The 22231-nt window shown below is 28.5% G+C and overlaps 1 protein-coding gene across 5 annotated transcripts in view; it reads right to left on the bottom strand.

Moving 5' to 3' along the window:
• Positions 1-22231, bottom strand: part of LOC111037464 (calcium/calmodulin-dependent 3',5'-cyclic nucleotide phosphodiesterase 1A-like) — a 62840-nt gene that overhangs the window by 24640 nt on the left and 15969 nt on the right. For 2 of the 5 annotated variants that reach the window (XM_022320053.1, XM_022320058.1), the window contains 2 exons: positions 16275-16409; positions 16102-16212 (listed from right to left, as the gene is read on the bottom strand). The exons of 1 other annotated variant lie outside the window; for it this stretch is intronic. In XM_022320053.1, the coding sequence (XP_022175745.1) occupies positions 16102-16212; positions 16275-16409 (246 nt within the window). The remainder of the gene's footprint in view (positions 1-16101; positions 16213-16274; positions 16410-22231) is intronic. 2 more of the 5 variants (XM_022320054.1, XM_022320055.1) reach the window with 2 other exon arrangements.

Below are 22231 nucleotides of genomic sequence, written 5' to 3'. Positions count from 1 at the left end.
TATCTAATAAGTAATAATTATTAGTGTTTAATATTATAATCATTTAAATTTTTGTATTTAGAATACACATTTTTCACAGATTTTCATATAATTCGGTGCACACATTAAGTATACTGAAACGCAATGATTATAAGGTACACTGGCACAGTGGTAGGTATAAGGTACAAGTATTTTATAAATATAGATTCCCGTATACAAAATTGTTATAAAATACTCTTGACAGTAACTATTGATTACATGTGCTTCTGAAATTTTCAACCAACTGTTGGGTGTCAACTATATGATAAATAATATCAGGTGTCGTTGTAATTGCGCAAATTTATATTTTTCATTCAATTGTATGGTATTCATTAATATTGATGAATACTTATAAGTATACTATTGTTTGTTCAATAATACTTTTGAATAGAGTAGAAGGACAGCCGCTCTTAGATTCTTGAACCTTATCACCATTAATGACTCAAAACTGTCGATGGTTTAAATCAAATTCGTATAATTCTCCTCGAACTTCAAGTTACCGAGTAAATATATTGTTCAGTTCTTTAAAAGTGTGTTTTGTCCTCGGGATTATAAAAAAATCACGTTATAGTTTATCAATATTGTTTTTATTTGTTTAATCGTATTTTATGGTATAAGTCAAATCTGGATACGTTAAGGACGACTTAATTAGATACATTTCGAGGACCCTTCAGTATTTAATGTGTATCTGTAGACAGCAAACTTGCACGTACACTCCAATATACTATAATTATCACATTAATTACATTATGATAATTTTAGTTTTGTACTCATATATGCTTAAGTTCAGATTTTTGTTTGCTTTGTTCAATTTTATAAACATATTTTTGATAGTTAAAGTTTCATGACGATAGTTGTGTTTGTATAAGCGGCTAATGTTCTGGCAACGGAAATCACACTGACCGCGGTTATCATATTATTCACCAATGTCAATGTGTACCTATACACTTTTGAAAATAGCAGTTTTCAACCGCATGTCTAATGTTTGTGACACACTAGTCTGCGCAGTTGTCGTGGAACGTTGGTCTATTGAAATTTGTATTAAGTATCTCAAATACAATAATTATTACTAAAACCGGAACACTGCTTTTATATTTTTGTTATCCCACATTTTCCAGATTTGTTCGATGAAAACTCAATGATTCTAAATTGTCCCCATTGTCCTTTGAACTATTGTGGAGTTATAAATTATAATATTATTATGTTATGTTTTAGGTACCAACATTGGGTAGGTACTGCATCACTAGAATATATATATATTACAGTGATGAGTGATAGCTGATAACTAATTGGCCCAAATAGTATCGGTAACATCATTATAATAACGATAATGACAACAACGACGACGACGATGATGATGATGATGATGATGATAATAATTAAATAATAATAACAATGATATTACAAGGGCAATGGGCAGAGTGACGTACCCGCATGTATATGTTGCGTGGCTGAGGACCGTTTTAATTGCAATCCGTGGCAATCGATTGCTTCACATTGTTGGCCTCGGATAATGCACGTCACGTGTAGTTGCACAAATGTACTAATATTATCTGGCTTACCGAACTTTTTTCCACCCATGGAATCGTTGTTCAATATAAAATTGGTCCATACAATACACTATCACATTGCACCATAATGGTAACTCGTCGAGACTTTGTTTGCCAGAAGTCAGATCATAAACTTCCGCATTGTAATGATGACGATCACAATAATAATACAATTTTCGTAGTATCCCTCGTCAAACAACCAATAATTGCTTTTGTCATCGCCATTGGTCGTGAAATTTACGACACGATCTGGTAAGGGGGCGGTACCCGGTCCTAAGGCGAGGTAACCGTGACATTTATGGTGATACGAATTTAAGGACCTCCGCATTAATGGAAGTTATATTATTTTATTTTCAAAATCATGCACTGCAGTTTTTACATGAATTCATTATTCACTCATGTCTTATGTACCGCCGTCAAGTATTGTTTTGGGTATAGTATTTTTTATGAGATCATAACGTGATAAGTTATACCTACTGCAGTTTGAGAATTTCTCTACATTAAATTTATACATATATCCGAGTACCTATAAGATGATACTTCGTTAAACGGATATTTTCCTGAAAAGTCGTGAATTGTAAATTGTTTTCTCATTTTTTATTCGTGTCATCTAAGTGAGTAGGTTTGAGGAACGGTAGCTAGCGATATCAATTATTAAGTACTGATTCCGTTATAGTTTCTTAAACTGTAATTACTGTATTCGTACTATAATTGAAAAACATACAACAGGTAATTAGTTTGTTGTAGGTATCTTTCACAATCTATTACAAAGAAGCAAATTAAAAGACATTTGTTTTATTCTGATATAAACGCTGAACAACTCTTAATAGTATATGGCAAACATAAGTAAGAATTGAAATTCGAATTAAGAACTTTATATTTTGCAGTACACTTCAGTAATCAATTTGTTGTATGAAATCTAACTATCAATTTAGCACTGAGTTAAATGTCAAGAGTACACAACACATTAGTCATTAATATTATTTAACAGCAAAATATGATGATGGTCATTAGTAGTCCGTATTATACGTCTATCATTGAGTGATATTCGTGGATACAATATTGAATTCCTAACTACGCGTATGACTAAGTAAAATTAAACACATCGAATAATGATGGTATAATAATATTATGAGAAGGAGAAAATATTGCCGACGAAGAGTGGTGAGCACTGACGAATTTAGACGTATGTATTTGAGAGATAAAAAGGTCATCGCAAAAGTATTTATTTCGACCACGCAGAACCAACTATAGCCTCGTCTCTGGGCAATTGCACACGAAATTGAGCACGTAACGAACAATTGTGGTGAGCGAATATATAGTGTTACTTCAGACGATATTATTATTATTATTATTACTATCCGATGGCTTATCGTAACTATATATAATATTCCCCGAACGCGGTTACGGTATTATTAGGTATATTATTATTAATCGAGTTCAGATTTCCACTGGGCTATTAAAAATGCGTGGGGTGAAACAACAACTTACTACCGCGAAGTTGTTGTGTTATACGATCCGCAAAACGACTTGTGCTTCATTTTTGGTTTTTGTTAGGGGAGGGGATGGTGGGGGATTGAGTAATACATATATTAAATTCGTTACGCAAAAGCACTTGAGGGAGCTTAGTCCTATAGTCCCAATAAAATATACGTTTTAAACAAATAAAAATACTAAGTAATAATGAATACATAATAGGTACTGAATAATGTTTTAGTTTTAATTCGTGTAAATAAACGGTGTAATTTTTTCCAAGTCAATAACACTTTTCAAAAATAATAGATTTTTTAATCGGTTTATTATTGAAAATATTTAAGTTGACGTGAGTGGTTCTAAGTTTTAAAAATAATTTGCTTCCAAATTAATTTTGCTCACCATTGTAGAATGAATTCGTTCATCAGTCTATGCAGAATGTAAGAGTATAAAATATAATTCACAGATCAGGCAAATAAATGAATTAACAGATTGATCAATCGTATGCTTATAGTTTTTGAAAAGAATGTAGTTAACAATTTCGTACAAATTGAAAGAACTATAGTGTATAAACGACAATACAAATTAAATTCTCAATGTTTATACGAAGTCGAATGTTTAGGGACGATTTTTCATCGCAACGATACATCTTTTAAAGACTGCAAAACGGAAATGTTTTTGAGGGCGTGTGAAAATTTGATAAGACATATGAAATACAAGCTAAGGAAGGTATTTTGCTGGTTATAGAAGCAGAAAAAAAGGTTGCCACAGGTGATAAAAGAGCGACTAAGGGATAATTTAAAATAGTTGGATAGTAAAGAAATAATAACTTATCCTAGAAGATTACACATTGAGGTGGCTAGAAATAATTCCAATAGTCAGTAAAGATACTACAGTAATAATTAAAAGCTTGAAACCGATATTTGCTAAATTTGGAATACCTCAGACTGTAATAGTAGATAACAATCATTTTAATAGGGTTGGATTTAAAGAATTTGGTGGAAGTTGGTATTTTTATATAATAACTACAACTAAGCCTAAATTACTCAAAATCTAATAGTCTTGTAAAAAGGGTGTTAACATTGCAAAAAAAAAATGTTAAAAAAATGTCAGGATTCTAAATGTGTTATAAGTCTATGTTTGTTAGACTACAGAAACTCATGTGTGGCTAGACTATAAGTAAGTCCTGCTCAGCTGCTAATGAATATAGTGTTAAGGACTAGATTACCTGTAGAAATGCAAATACGAAGACCGAGCATTCCCGTAAGTAGTGAATATCGATAATCGAAGCAAGGAAGCCTACAATTAGAATAAAAATTGCAAAAAATGATGTGGATATGAGGAGGGAGAAAAGGTGTTACTTCCGAAAATTATAAAAGATAATTGGTCAAGAGGTGTTAAGTGCGTACTCCTCGGTCATGCATGGTCAAGGATAGTGATGGTGTATAGTTTACCGTAGAACTACAGATCATTATAAAAAGAACAAAATATGATTTTAACTTATCGAATAATGATGAATCTGTTATTGATGAAAATTATGTTGAACAGTTTTTGAGTAATAATCCACAAACAGGGCAAAAATAATAACTAAAACGCCTTAAGGTATAATTGTAATTATGTTAAGATTGTGTTTTATATTAAAATCGCATTAATGTTAAAATATGTTTATAATAATATGTTAGTTTATTTTATATTGTTAATTTGTATTATGATATTATATTTTAATCTATTTAATTGTACCTGTGATTTGGTAAAGTATCCTTAGAGACAACAAAAATGTGTTAAAAGGGTAGATGTTCAGAGTAGACTGTTGGCAAGGGTGTGACACTGTGAATTGACTGAATTGGGCGATCAAGGCCTTCAACACCGCCATCGTGGCATACGTGAAATAGGAAATGGTAAGCAAGTCGACCCCGTGTAACGTATCCTGGATGTATGTATCGCCTTTGTGGCCAGTAAACGTTTCCTGATTACGGGTAAACAAGGGTCTAACATAATGTTGGTGTAAGATCTCGTTTTCTAGGTTCAGACTTAAGATCGTAGTTAAACAAGAATCCGATCAGCTGATCGATAGTCTCTTCTATATTATTCTATGCTGTTGGCTACACTGTATTTTTAGATACCTTCAGTCTTGGTGATTTATTTGCTTTTAATAATATCATATGGGTACATGTAAAAACTAAAAACGTGTGTGTAGTTCACTTAAGATCACGATGTAAGATAGTGCCTATCGTAAGATACTATCTTTAATCTTGCCAACGTCCTAACGACACTAACTGTACCTAATCATGGGCGCAGCGAGGGTAAAGTATATGGGAGTGCTATAACCTAAAGCATAACATGAGGACCAGAACCCCTTTATACATGGCAAGCAAAATTATTACATACTAAAATGTAATGTTTTTATTTAATCGTTAAAAATATTCCAACATGAAATATCAATTGCGTATATTACTATCATAATTGATTTCTCTGAATTCAAAATAAAAATACCACAATGTAGTAGTAAGTACTACAATAGTTAACTGTAAGGATTTAAATGTGTCAGGAAACCACGATGCGTAATTATATATAGCAGCCAAAATAATGTAAAAAACTATTATATCAAGTACAAACTAACTAGCAAGTACAAAATACAATATTTTATCACTTATTAGGTGTAATATACATTTCAATCTACATTTTATACGATCATGGTCATATAGACAGGACATCAGCTTTTACATGTCTCTTTTCAAAAATTCAAAAGTCTGCCCAGGGGCATTCCCTACCCTTAACCAGCGGCGACTGGCCCCGTATGACAATCGGGTCAAAACAATTGCACTCGAAATCCGTTTCCACCGCGGAGACGATAATCCGGGAATTAGTGAATTAACGACCGTTTGTGCCCCTGACCGGCCAGCCGCACTGCGACATTTTATCGGGAGGGCCACACACACAAACATAATATATTATATTAGGGATAGTTAATTCTAGGAGCCAAAAACGGTTTTACCAGCTGTCAAATCGGTTTAGTATTACAACAACAACAACAATAATAATAAATATATATATATAATACGATCTATACTCAAAGATAATACGTTCGGTGACGCACACGACCGAGCTCCGGGCCTTGGTTTCCCGCAATCACGCATCCTGGAATGTGTGGTAAGTCAGAAAACCAGTGTTTGATAATTATCATCATCATCGTCCCCGCCGTCACCGCCGTAGTCATTTTCCCGCGGAACGCGTTAAATCCTAGTTTTAGCGCTCCGGTTATGGTGACTTTATAATAATATTATTAAAACACGAGTAAGTCGAAGTATTATGGTTGTGCAAAACAAAATATTTACGGCCAAGTCTCCTTGAGAAATTCTCTCAATATTGACAAGTCTATTGCTCGTCAATCGTTTACCGTATTTGGTGTTTGTCTGAGCACCACGTACCGTACATATCCCTGTATTATATGATAGAGGCTCGGCGGGTGTGTATTTGTAAACACGCCTGTTCGACGCCTCAAATGAAGCGGAACGATTTTGACGCATGTGCGCTGGTGGTGTCCAGATCGCAGATGACGAATAACAATAAAAATATAATACTTGCGTATTGTTCGAGCTCAGTCTTTTAAGTCTTAACAGTTCACGAGGGAGTCCGGGCGTTTCGTCAATGCGATGTAGCTAATTTCGTGTTACCAATTGATTTTTCAAAATAAATAGAATCGAAAAATTATGAATTCGGATTGCTTGGCCTGCAGTGGTACTTCCAGGAGACGGGGCCAACTGTAGTCGTAGTCAGATCGTATCACGTCATAATTGTAACTTCCGGAAAGTAATGGACTCTCAGTTATTGAAGTCTGGCATACCTATTCGTATTATTATTATTATAGGATCGCTAATATTATTACACTTACATCCGACTACTGAGACATTGTCAATCTGTGTGGATTATAGTTCATATTATACATTATTACAGGAAACTATCGCCTTCTGGTCACGGACAAGACATCTTGGACGTAATTGGTCGGAAAACTTGTTTGCGGCTTGACGAAACTTCTCATTGGTCACGTAGTCGCAACACTCGTACATGTGGCACGGGTGGTATCAACCGCAAAAGTGGTCGGCTCACGTGACTATAGAGGGGGGGGGGAGTATACTTTTAGTATGGAAATCGTCTTCGTGGAGCCATGCTACTTGTTCATGACTTGTTATATCTTACAGTTTGCTCAGAGGACGTGGATAATATTGATTCAACGGAAAGAAAGCTGATGTTAAGTCGTTGACAAAGTGGACGATGACCAATACGTTGTTTAACAAATTTGTTTACTATAAAGACTAGACGACCAATGTTTAATATTATGACTACATTTCTCGCTTTTTTTGTATTTTTTTTTATTCGGAAATTAGGATCTTCGTATCTTGCCATATATTACCCACCTATAATACGAATTTAACACATTTATTTCACTGGCCTACGTGTATCTATGCGCAACTGAGTGGTACCCTACCTATTTATATTGCTCTCCCTTTTTGTATAGAATTAATATGTTAATTTATAATTTTATAAGGATTTTTTTAATTAAATAATTCAGTTTACATTCAACATCATATATATACATATATATGAAGAAATATAGTGTAATGTACTCATAGTAAGAAAATAAAAATAATCAAATCTAACGATTCGTTGGATATCGCCATAATATCAGATCTAGAAGAGATTCTCATCTCATCGTACCTAGTTTAAGTTTTATACAAAGCAAATTAACTCATTACGAGAGTGAAAAAAGTTAGCCAGAGAAGGGCAAAGAAATCCAATGGACCCTATTCTTCAAAAGTTTTTTAAAAAGATAGGCTACTATTACTACAATGAAAACAATAATGTATTTTTTGTGACTAAAAAGTAAGTTTTTTATGAAAATTATCATATAACAATATTTAATTGAATATACGTACATGAATATAATTGGAATTAAAAAACTGATTATTTTTGTACCTTACATTATATTTTAGCAGCTCAAAAATCATATTTTATTAATATATTGTATTCATTTGATTTAATGTATTAATAATATTATTTTTTCATTTGTTTAATCAAAATATACTTTTTAACAAAATTTTTTTTTATAATAAAATTATAATATTATTATGATTATACTCATATTACTCGTACATGGCATATTAATTGTATAATGATAGAATAATCATTAATCATTTATAAAAATATTTTTTTTTTGAACCATTATAACTCAGGTTTAACTAAAATTCTTATTAATATTGATTAAAATGTGCCTTAGATTTTGGAGCTATAAATTCAATAAATTATTTTTACATAATTATTTGTTTTTCTTTTTGTGATTTTTACCATCAGCGTTTGGAGCATTGTGGGTGCAGTTTTCGCTAGGAAAATGTCTTATTTTTTTTAGGGAGAGGGGGGGGGGGAGTAAAAATATTTTGGTTTTTATGTGCTATTATTTAAAAACATTTGAAGTTTTCTATTTTTCAAAGTTTTTAATCTATGACCTTAATATGTACCTAATGGTAAAATGTTTGTTTTTGAGTAAAACAGCTTCAAAATTACAAATGTGGTTCCTTATTAAGTTATTATAATATTCTTACCACAGTTAAAATTAAAAAAAATATGACAATAAGCTTACACTTTTTATTATGAGTGTTAAAAGTTAAAATCTGTACAAAAATCGTCAAAATAAAAAAAAAATGTAAATTATTAGTTAAAAATGTATACAATTTTCAATTTAAATAGCTAGGGCTAGAATAGTGAATGCAAGGTTAGTTATAAGTTGCCATTACAGTAACCTACATATCTCGAAAATTTATATCCACAAATTTTGACTATTGTAGTTTTAAGCTAAAATGTTTACAAAATTGGATTTTTTAATAAAAAATAAAAATGTTAATTATTTTGTTGTAAACAAAAATACTATTCGTAAGAACTTGAGATATTTCTCCATTAAGCATATTATTATTTTACTATACACAATGTAATTTTCAAAATATTTTGATTAATTTTAAGTATTAATACAGAGTTTATAACATGAACTTATTTACACGGTTCTACGGATCGTCGCGGTATTGACTTTAAAGTTAATAACTCAGCAGGTAGTATTACATGAAATAATATTTTAATTACTATGGAATGGGTTCAATTGGTTTTTATCAAATATTAGTTCAAACTAACATCGTTCTTACTATTATTGAATTAGGTAATTTTAGAAATATAAATAAAATATAATTCTATAGGTATTCTTAGAAATATATGCTTTCAGTCAGTCACAAAACAGAATAGATTTTCTTATTAATGATATTTGATCATTGAATTTGAATTTAACATTTTCCATCACAGTGACTTACCGACTCAAATGGTACATTTGACATGTAGAATAACACAGACTGAATTTTTTGGTGTTAATTATTATTTAACTTTACTTTATAATAATACTTATCACATTTGTTTTTACAGACAATGATTAGTGACGAGTATAAAAAATCATTAGTTTTAAGTAAAAGTTAATCTTTATATTGTTTAAAGAAAAAAATTCTAAGCAATTACAAATTAAAAGTGATCTGACTATTTTATTATTCATGTTAAAGGTACATAGCAATACTATACCCAATAATGTTAATTATGTTTGGGTTCAAGTTCTTGTGATATATTTTTTTTTAAATTTGATGTTTTAAACATAATATTATTAAACGTATTTATATTATATTGCTTTATTGGCTACATCTATTTAAATTTGTACCTTTAATAAAAATTAATTTTTTCGCTTGTTGGGATGGTTGATCAATACGATTTCACAAGTACCTTGAAAATTGAAAAGTCAAATTACTGAATTCCATTTATTACTCATATCTCTATGTATCTGTAAATATAACTCGAAAATTAACGGTCTTTATGGATAAATTAGTCTAACGAGATCGTTATCTTAAATAACACGAAACTGAAATAATTAAAATTGGACGATATATGTTTATGGCCAGCTAATACCCCAGTAATTTACGAAAATCAGATTTTAAATACCAATAATTATTAGTGCTATCACCATCATATTTTTTGGCTCCGTTACTTTGTTCATGAACAGTCTTTGAATAGATTGAAAAATTTATTATATTTTCTATAATTATTTATGGCTTGTTGATGAATAATCAAATATTCATATTATAAATAAATTTTACTATAAGTACCAAACACATATATTATTTTTGTAATAGCTGAACATTGAATCCTCTTCCCGAGCGACGTATGTTAGGTAGGTATACGAAATTTGTATTCAGATAATAACATAAAAAGTAAGAGCCAAAACCTTTTTCAGCATAAACATTTTAAATGTTCTTCGGGTAAAAAGAAAAACATTTGGTACACGTTTTTTACGTAAGTTCGTGATGTCGTTATTTGTGAAAAATGAATCAAAACTGGAGATGTGAAATTTTACCTCTAAGACACATATTCACCCCATGAACTTTCGACTGTACCAAAAGTAAATGTTTTAAATGAAAACGAAATAATACGAACAAAAAGAACGACGAATAATATAACAGCTTACTACAATAAATTATTCTTCTCGTTCCTCGTTTGTGAACTTGATATATGTACTGGGCGATTCAGCATTATGATTACTCACGCCCACATTTTCCTTTAATTATGCATTTATTTAAACTCTGATTTTTAGAATTCTTAAGTCTCCCCCGCATGAAGGTATTGTCAAATACGTCTTGGTGTCTTACAAACTTGTCAAAGCAAAATTTTGTTATGAGCTCTAACAGTTTTGTGTAAGTTTAATTTTATATACTCAGAGTGAATTTATCCATTACAAAACACATCTACGGGTAAGAAAATTATATGTGTTGGACTTTGGTACTTTAGTTGCTTACGGTATTACAATTTTTAAGTGAGTTGTGTGTAGGTAAAATATTACAGTTTATAAATTCAAGTTTATAATATTATTAGGTACGAATGTTTCAGAAATTCACAGTCATTCACATGATTGTTTTCGTTTAACACTGAATTACTGTTATCGATAATGTTGGAAATAGAAGCTACTTTTCCGATTGTTATTTTATATTTCGAACGGAACGATTAATGTATTGGTTTTACAACTGTCATGTGTGTTTTATTTATTTATTTTTGGGTCTGTCATCATACAATAAACATATACAAAAAAATGCTTCAAGTATCAATATCGAGGTTAACGCCTGGTAGCAAGGCCAAAAATTGGATCAATTTGGAACATTTCGGTAATGACGGGAAGGGGGAGGGGGTCTATCGAAAAAATTCCCAAGACTTTTCAGAGTTAATAACAGTTACCTAGTTATATGTATCATAATATATAATGATATATATGTGATTTGTTTGTGGCAAAAAATTGGTTTAACCTGCTTACTGCTCATTGCATATTACTTAATTCGTTGGTAATATAAATATATTATAAATTACCTACCCTTAAGAATAGTGGCTGAAACGCCTCCTCTCAAAATATTATTTCTTATACAAGGATGTATTATTTCTAATTTCATTACAGTGACATTCTAAACGTACACACGGCATCAACTACATTGCAGAGCTGAGTTCCCCGTTTTTCTAATTGTATTAATTCAACGTATTATACATAAATATCGTGTATATTTTGAGTTTAAAGGCTTAACGTTAAATAAAATTTCGTCCATAAACTTGTTGCGTTTGGTAGCAGCCCATTATATTTTATTTTTTGACAGCATAATTATAATACGTTTAAATGTCCAATGGCGTTAGTTGGTGGGTAGAGGGGTGACGGTGGAAGTGATCAAACGAAAATGATTAAGTACTTGCGAGATTTTTTTTCATTGTCAAACGCATCATTATATTATTCTCTTGTAATAAACTCGAAGAGTATAGCATTGTAGGGATTATAATACCTACACGTGAGCTACGTTGATCACCGTGGATTACAAATTTAAAATATTGTCAAAAAAAATCACTAATTCTAATAGGTAAGCAATCGATTTATTTATTTTCCGGTACCTTCATTAATTTTGTATCTTAATTTCAGAAATTTCGTAGCAGTAAGCTTGAGAGACGTATTTCAAGTGACATGGACTACAAATGTTATGATTAAAACTGTATAGTTGTGCAACAATAAGTTATAGATGTATAAATAATCGTTAGAAAAAACTCAATACATATAAAGTAAAAAAAAAATAACATTACAACCTTTAACTTTTACAGATTTTTATAATATATTACGTACATTAAAATATAGTGCATTAGTGCGTATTAGAGTTTTATTTGAATATTGATTATATTATTCACATCAAAAATACCTGACATTATTCACGTGTGGGTAATAATATAGGGCAACTTTATATTAAAGGTGTAGGTGCGTAATACTATTTTGCATTTAACGCCATTATTATCTGGTCTTAAAAAACGATTGAAGCCAATTTATTTTTACTGTGTTTTAAGTCATTTTAGAAAATAAGTAATTAATTTTCTTAGTAATTGATCAATTTTTATTTTAGGCATACAGTTAATTTGTATTTTTTTAAATTATGTTATATGAAATATTTAAATACTAAATTATTGTTTAAATCTTGTGTAGTCATACATTTATGTTTTATTTGGGAAAAATAGCAAAAATAAATCAGATAATTAAAATGTTTAAGTGAATTTAAAGCTTAACTATCATATAGTTTTTGAAGTAATAGTATGTAACATTTAAAAAATGATGGTGCTTTAAAAATATAAATTGGAGTGCTTTGTTGTGTGAGTTTTTATGCCATGTCAGAGTTGGGTCTATCAATTTATACAAGAAAGTCTAATTTTTGGAAAAAAAATTATTGCCATCGATATTCCTACGAAATTTGTAAGTGTTATTTTCATACTTGTAGTGTTTGAAAATATACTTTAATCGAGCAAATGTTATTTTTCACTAGAATATATTGATGAGGCAGAATTTAATCGATTTTGTCATAAGTTTGACTACATCTAAGGTGAACTTTTGTTTTGTTGATTTTTTTACTAACAGTATACCTACATGGGTAAAATACTATTTAAAAATAAAACTCGAATACATTATGATAATATTATTCCCCAAGTACTTCGAGTATTTCCATATACCATATATGGATTAATTAAATAGTATAAAAAGTAGTATTTTGTTCCTTTTTAATTAGATAAATTACATATAGGAAATCATACTCGGTACAACTTTAGTTTTTAATATATTTATAAAAGTCAGCATTTTTAACATTATAATATACATTTTAGCATAATAATTGTTATTTTAGTGTAAGTATCACATTTCCTAAAATGTATTGTTTATAAACAACATAATACATAACATATAATTAAAATTGTGAGGTCTAAATCTCTAAATCTTCATAGATAATATTAAAGTTATTATCAACATCAAAAAGAATTCGATATCAGCTGTGTTTTTTACTAAAACAGATCTATTTTATATGAATATTTGTACCATAACTACTCTAATAATAGTAAAAAACTTAAGAAAATCGATTTGAGTTCGTCACAAAATTATTGAATAGGTATATGGAAATGATTTTTTCCCTTTTTTAAAATTATACTTTAAAACCTTTAGAAATCATATTTTTATATTTTAGATATTAGGAATTTTTAATTTCAATAATATTGTATTAACACAGTTGTTAATTTAAACACGAAAAAAGTCGATTTATAGTGAACTTTCTGACGAATTAAAATAATAAGGTTTTTAGAAATTGTTTGAGTTTTTAGTTTCATAACTAGGTTGGTGAATAGAATTGGCAAAATATTGATACTTTTAGGAGGAAAAAAACAAAATAATTTATATTCATGTATACCGTTATCGACATGTGCGTGTGCGTGCACGTGCTCCAATATTACAGGCATACACACTAATGATCACTTTCTACCTACACATTAACACGACACTCACGAACACATTTAGAATATTGCCTATATTGAACTCCTTGAAAACGGCCGGAATCCACTTAATTAAAAATTCTGATACTGTTAATAGTATTAAATTATTTTTAATTGTTATGAATATACATAAAACATATAAGAAAAAAATTCATTTTTTTTTGCATTTACATCAAGGTTAAATTGAAAATAAAAATCATAATGAATAAATTACCTAAAGTAATAACATTTTATTGTAAATTAATCAATGGACATTATTTAAATTAAACCTACTTATATTTTCATTACATATAACTAATTACTTATTATAATTATCAAAACCTATAGTTTAAAATAGTATAATCAAAATACCAATAATTACTTTTTAGTATGTATTTATTTAAAGGGTTATTTAATGCTTTGAATATTTTTTGAGAATACAGTTTTACCAAATGTAAATATATAGTATCTAAAAGTTTCCTGAATACTGTCCTCGAAATACTTGCCAAGTATGAGTATATGACTATTATTGACGGTGGGAGTTCCAGATGATTATGGTGCAGATATTTTTGTTTGGGGTTGCATATTGAATATTTTATTATTTATTTACTTATTACAATTTCATTTTACATTTAATGCATTAGGTTCAATTTAAATGCGCATCATGTATTAAAAGTTCTTCATATATTTTTTAATACTTCTATAGTTCAACATATAATATTATAATGTGTAACACATTGAAATATATGTACTTTGTTTAATACCGTAGATTAAAATATAATATGTGACTACAATTATGTTCATTTTTTAAAATAGGGCATGTGAACTTTTTATGCTAAACGTCTTGAGTTAGTGTGTTTTTTTAGTGCAACTATTATTTATTTTGTGATTTGAGAGCTTACGGGTTTGATATGTTTCTTAGACAACAATAATGCTCAGAAAGATATGTTTGAGGTCGTTGGGTTGGAGCCACTCAGAATAAATGATTTTTTTTTTATTAACTTAATATGCAATACTAATACAACAAAAATATGAGATAATCACTTTACCAACTAAGATGATAAGACTCGTATAGGTTGTAACTTCTATCGGACGATTAAAAACCTAGGCACAATAAGACTAGGTACACAAGTGTTACCCGGTTGGGATTCAAACACAAACTGGTGCTAACAATTATTTTTTATAAAAATCATAATTTTTCATGGCAGACGATCGGATTACTTGTGTATGGGATATTTTTGAGTTGATGAGTTAATTACAAACTTTTAACTGATTTATGTATACAATGTAACGTATACATTTCAAAGTGTACATTTCACTTCACACGGAGACTAATAGCGTAGGTTATTTTTGCTACATTTGTTTTTGACGTCTTCAGTAATATTATATAATGCAGTGAACGAAAACCTATAGTTTTAATTAGTAATTTATATTGTTATGGTCACGCTTTTTCGCGGTATATCGAAATATAATATCAGAAGGTCTATTGAAAATTAGTTGCCTATTGTTAAAAAATAATTATTTTTCTAATCGAACTTGATAATATCAATTAGAAAATTGTATTTTGTTTATATTATCTAATTTTGACACCTGTCACCTGTCTAAACGATTGTTTACATTAATATATTATTGTTAAAATAGTCAAATTAAATTCGATTCAAACGAGGAAAAAAATTATTTTTATCCGTCTTAAGATTATTATTTTAAATCGTCGGGATACAATTTTTTGAAATGTTTGACATTGATGTCGATTAATAGTGCCCCAAATTATTTTCAAAAACTATTATTCATTAATATTATGTTTAAAAAATTTAAATCGAACAACTATTTCATTAGTACTCTTAAGTTCATACTTGTCAATGATGTACATATACAATTATTCTACAAGAAAAATACTATTTTAAAATTCAGGTATACTACTTAAAATGATTTTTTGAAATTCTTATTGACAAAAAAACACATTTGTCTGATGTTTATTAATATTTCAATTATTTACCTTTTATATTAAGACAATTGTATGTATAAATTGTTTTTTTGTCTTTCCACTTATTATCTTGTTGTAATTTTATATTGCTTTGCTCTATACCCCCAGCGCTTAATGTTTTGTAAATTTAAATAAATAAATAAACAATTCATAAAAAACAATATTATTAAAAAAAAGGTACATTAACAAAATATGTCTAACCATTTGAGGCTAAAAAACAAATCACATGCGGACATCAAAGTGATGATGACGAATAAAAGCTTTTTGGCATATTTTAGAAAACGCTGTTTAACATGCACGTACGGAATACATCTAGCAAAAGTCACACAAAATATAGTTTAAGTTAAATAATGATTATATGAATGTTCAACAACCTTGCCCATATGGGTGCGCGGAGACGTTTTTGTCGGATAACTGGCGAAGTAGTCACGGCCGCCGATGAAGTTGACGGTTCTGGTAACTTCGAAATTTCCTCCAGTTCCTCTTGACTATTTTTCATATCGCAACTACTGATTGTTACGATAATAAACAAAAACAACAAACACAAAAAAATAGTACACAAATGATAATATTATAATTATATTTTATTCAGAACTATACAGGGTGATTTTTTAAGCATGCTCACCTCCAATTTTCGCTCAAATAGTACATTTATTTAAATTTTGATTTTAGGTATTTTAAGTAGACCCTAGTCAATATATTCAAATTCTTGATTATTTTTTTGCCACTTAAGGAGTATCCTGTGGATACACAAACTTCTATTATTCAAATGAAAATCACCTTTTTTTACTGAATTTTTTGAAAATGTTTATGTATCTAAATAAAAATTCAAATGAGTAGTTTCTGAGCTATTAAAATGTTCATATTAATGATAATAATGCTTAAAATGGTTTTATAAAAATAAAAACTACATGTAATGTTAGATGTAGTATTTATTATACATGGATAATTTTTACAAATTAATTATATTGATAAATCAATAGTAATTGCCAACTCTTTAAAATCGTCTAAATTCCCTTTCTACTTAACCTATTACCATAGGCGTATTATTCTTAAGACACAAAGTTACATTCTCAAAAACTACTAGCTTGAATTTTGATTTAGACGCATAAAATTCTAAAAAAAAATATCTGCTTAATAATTAAAAATGAAAAGGGGAGGCTCCTATTTGAGAAATTGAAATTTCCATTATCACAGAATCATCCTTAGGTGGTACAAAAAATCTCAGTGATTCAAAAAATGGTGTTCAAGTGTATTAAAAAATTCTTAAAATCTTAATTTAAAAAAAGCATATTTTAAGCATAAAAATAAGATGAGCATGCTTAAAAATTCACCCTCTATACTATTCAGATTGTATAATTTCGCAAGAGCGATTTCAATTTATTAGGATTAGTAAAAAAAAAATCTTTTTCGAGTACAATGTAGAAATTAATTGCTAAACGTCAGGTATAATTTTCTTATTTTACATATTTTAAAAAAGTAATGATTTTAGTTTTGTAAACTTTTAATTACAACAAGATATATATTATATATAGGTACCTACGTTTCCTTTTTACCTTGTTTGTATATTTTGTTTTTCTTGATTACTTTTTATTTTATTTGTATTTTTATTGTATTATATTTTTTACAATACAACCATTAAATCATCCTGAATTCTATGTAATTTGTTTTCATAATAAATTTTTAGTATTGAACACAAACAAAAGGGTCAAGTGATAATATTTAATGATTAACTTAATAATTCAAATAACCATTTATATATCTTGTAAAGATTGTGAATTGTCTAACTCCAAGATATTAAGAATCGAATCTTCTTTAAGATAGTTGTTGTACTATATTTGTAGAAAAAATATTTTCTGTTTACTATTGTTAGCACCAGTATATATTTTTTCTTATTCTTTATTTTTATTGATTTGGAGATAATTGGTTGATTATTAATCGATTTATCGATAATCTTATTGATTTTTAATTTCTAAAAAATAAAGAAAATTAAGAGTACAATTTTTATGTTGTTCGATCAGATTCGATTTTGAAAACAAAACTGTCTTAAAATGATCAGTATTAACTAAACGATGGTGATATTTATTGATAATATAATATAAAATTTATGTTGTGTATTTTGGTATTGCACCATACAGAAGTGTTATGAGATGTTAAAAATCATACTTAAGAGGATGTCTGCGCATTTTTTTTCTTTCTCTAACAGTCCAACCCACGAGCAACATAGCAAATTTTACGTTTACAAGAATGAATGTAATCATAAAAATTTTTGAAATTAGGATGGAAAGACCTCTTATAAAATTTAAACGTAAGAGCGTCTTATAGACTTTTTACCATGTTTTAATTTTAAAGTCAGTTATGAGAATAACTGTAAATGATTTGTACAACTTAAAATAATCATAACTCGATCTAAAATTGAAATGCAATTGATAGCCTATTAATTTTAAAAATTATTATGATTATAATCATTATTGTGAAACGAAAATTGTCTATGTTGAGCGTGGGTGGATCAGAGAGAGAGAGAGAGAAAGAGAAATAGAAAAAGGCACTGACGTCCTCTTAATACATCGGCCAGGTAATCGGATATTCTATGGTATATTTTTGCTGAGAGGAAAAGTAATTAAGTCATAGGATTGTTGAAGATTTAAAAAACTACCAACATTTGAAAACATGATATTTTAGAATGTTCATAGATCTTAGAAATTCACCATCGGATTCTGTCGAGTATACCGAAATGTAATAACATCGATACCGAAAAAATGCACCAGTTAACATAATTTACACGTACCCTATGGATTTCCACCTAACCTGGTTTTCTTGTCTAGCCACAAACGACGTGGACTACTTACGTGTTAGGCTTAGTAATGTGCTAAGTCTAATAGTCAATACCGAACTGTTGTTTGGTATTGACTATAATAATGTGTGATAATATCTCTAATAGGAATCTCAGATTCGTTAGAAAATGAACGATTTGTGTAATAAAACACTTCTATAATAATCGTTCAATAGAAATAAACGATTTATGAACTATAAAGTAATTAATAGTTTAATATTTAGTGATTTTGTACGATATCGTAATAAACCTTCCCTGAGTTCGACAAAATGAATTTTAAAACTGTTATTTGGCAGCCATTTGTGGCGTTATGCGATATAGAGGTATCGAATACGATTCAATTTTTATCAAATTTTTGACAGTGACAAACAGTAGGTAAATATAAATCCGGTTATAAAAGTATTACGCTGTCATACATAACGGAGTAGAGAGACGAAACAGAGAACAATGATAGTCGTAGACTTACATAACGAGTGGAAATTTTGGAATTTTTGTCAGGTTATTTGGGAACGGTAACATTATTCTACTAAGATTTTGGTGGTCATGAAAAACAAATGTATGCAAATTACTACAATAATAAAAATATAGTTGATTAGACTATATAAGAGTTGTATAAATGGAAAAATTGCCTACAATAGTAAATGGGATTTATTGTAATTATTAAAATAACCTTTATAACGTATAGCTTTTACAAATGATTTATACATAAAGATTTTGTGGTTTGTTACTTAAACATTTAAATCAAGTCGACACGGTCTTAAAAAAAATATTTTTTTACACATTAAAATAAAACTTATCATTAGATTAATTTAAGTAATAAAAAGATTAAACTTCAATATAATTTTACTTCAAAATATTATGTTTGTAAATTATTAGAATAATTTATTGCATCTTGTGTAGACACATTATAATAAAACATTAATGTTGTTACATTGGACAACAAATTACAATTATTGTTCATATGATGTTAAGCATTGAGTATTGATTGGAAACTTATCTAAAAATTGTTTTTGTTTTGATATAACAGGGTTTATTCTAGTCTAAATATCTTATACTTATTTTATTTTATTTGTTGAAAACTTATGGAATACTATATCGTCAATATCATAGAATAAAAATAATAAAAAATATTTGTATAAATCTTATTTATAAACGTTTTCAATGAATACTGATCAATGTATAATTTAAATCAATATACAAAAATATAAAAATAAAAAATTGTGTAAACTATTTTTAAGTTCTAATGATTAAAATTAGGGTATTTTTAAATTTTTTAAATAAAAACCAAATGTATAAAAAATCAAATATAACAAACCGAATACAATATTTTCGTTAATACTATTTTGAAGTAAATATTGTCTTACCTTTATTTTTAAATGGCAATTATAATTTATGATGGTTGGTTAATTAAATATTCTAAGTAATTCCTTTGAATATTCCTAGGTCGATTATAATTTAAGTGATATGAATTGTGTACAAAAAGACGTTTAGACTTGATACTCAGTTGTGGTGCGAATAAAAAAACAGAGAAGACATTTAGATTAAGCATTCAAGTATTTCATGCGAAGGTTCTTACTTTTTTCTCCTAATCCGTAGATAATAATTACCCAACATTTATAAACTTTTTATAAAAATAGCTGTGAATTATTTTTCATAATATAAGTTAAATGAAATGTACTTTGCTGAAAAATGAGGTTTTTTTTCGTCAGAGAGTTTAAAGTAGATTATAGCAATGTATGGTTGAATAGCAACAAAGTTATGTTTCATATGTGATGGATTTATTATAGGTACTCGTGAATTTTAGAGAATTTAACGCAACGATAATAAATAATAATTGCGTTCAGTGTGATTTGAGTGAAAAAAAAGAGGTTTCCAAAGAGGTTATCTTAAATCTATGGCCCTCTGGTATATTTATTCAAATGTTTGAAATGAGAGATTCGTGTCAATGAAAATAACATTTTAGTTTTGATGTGAAAATATTATTCTGCTGTCGTTTAACAATCGCAAAAATTATGTTATGAAATGTCGTTTAACAATATTCTATTAACGAACGTCGTTGTACATTTTTTTCAAGATGAAACGGCGCACTGGGTATGCAATATTGCTACATGTGTGTCAAGAGTATGGAATATTGGTATAATATTATTGTTTAGCGGATAGACGAATACCTATAAACGTACATTTTCGTTAAAGCTGGGCAGTGACTAGTTATTAAGTTAGTTATAAGTTGCTATTTCCAATACATTTTAACTTAAATAGTAAAAAATGTATAATGCTTAGAAATAACTAAGCTAGTGAATTATTTAATTACTTCTGTTTATAAATAGTTTTAACTGGACTAGTAATTTTGCAATAATTAATGTTAATTCTGAAAATTATTTAAGTATATATTCAAAAAATTATAAGTTTACTAAGTCTGTAGAAATTACAATTACAACGTCAAATTGTTCATGTAGAGCAATTTTTAGTGCTAGAGGTCTTCTGATAAGGAAAAGAAGAGTCATTATGACTGATCACAAATTTTAAAAAACATTTTTATTATTTTTATAATTGCATAAATGATCTTTGTAATATTTATCAGCTGATTATTTATTAGATTTATTTTTTATTTTTGCATAATATAGATGGTTAAAAAATGGTCAGTGTCTGCTCACTGCTAATTATTCAGTGCTATATAAAAAAATCAATCGTTGTCCAGTTAGTTCTAAATACGAAGTGAGTAATTTAAAAAAAAGTTACTTTTAGCTTTTAACTAACCTCAGTTAATATTTTGCCAGAAGACTTATAATATGACTTACTAACTCAAATTCATTAATATTTTAAAATAACTCAAACTTGAATTAATTAAACTTTATTAACTTATATAAAATAAATGTAATTTACTTTTATTAGAAAGAATTAAACTATTTAAAAAAAAAAAAAAAACGGTTAGTTTGTGCCCAATTTTGAGTTTTATGTAAGTATTAAAGATAAACTATGTTTCAACTACAAGGTTCATAGCACTGGATTTGCATATCTTATTATAAACGATAGAAAAAAGTCAATCGTATATCATATTGAAAATTGAAATTGCTCCCGACAATCTGTATATTAGAGTTACTGAACTAAGTGCAAACGGAACATGCGAAAAGAACAAATTACAGCAACAAAAGTGGCATTCTCGTGAACAGGAATCTGTTTACTTATCAAAACCACATTTTTAAAGGGTTTTCCATGTGAATATTCGTTAGTAGATAAAATGGTATTTTTGTATATCAAATAATAATTATTATTTGTTGATTTGGAGGAGCCGATGTGCAGTTATTAAAACACATTGGTTCTATTATTCGGTGTAAATAATATATTATTTGAATAATAGACACACTATTTAACCGAGTTAAATGTAGATAAAATTGTAAAGGTACTACCTACATCAATTATTGTTTTAAAAAGCAACGTATTTAAATCATGTTTATCTGGAAATAATACGAACTAAGAAACTGATAGATAAAAATATAA

Source organism: Myzus persicae, unplaced genomic scaffold (genome assembly GCF_001856785.1).
Source record: "Myzus persicae strain clone G006 unplaced genomic scaffold, MPER_G0061.0, whole genome shotgun sequence".
Classification (NCBI taxonomy): Eukaryota; Metazoa; Arthropoda; class Insecta; order Hemiptera; family Aphididae; genus Myzus; species Myzus persicae.
The sequence above is the reverse complement of the archived record's forward strand: the minus strand, read 5'-3'. Positions and strand labels throughout refer to the sequence as shown.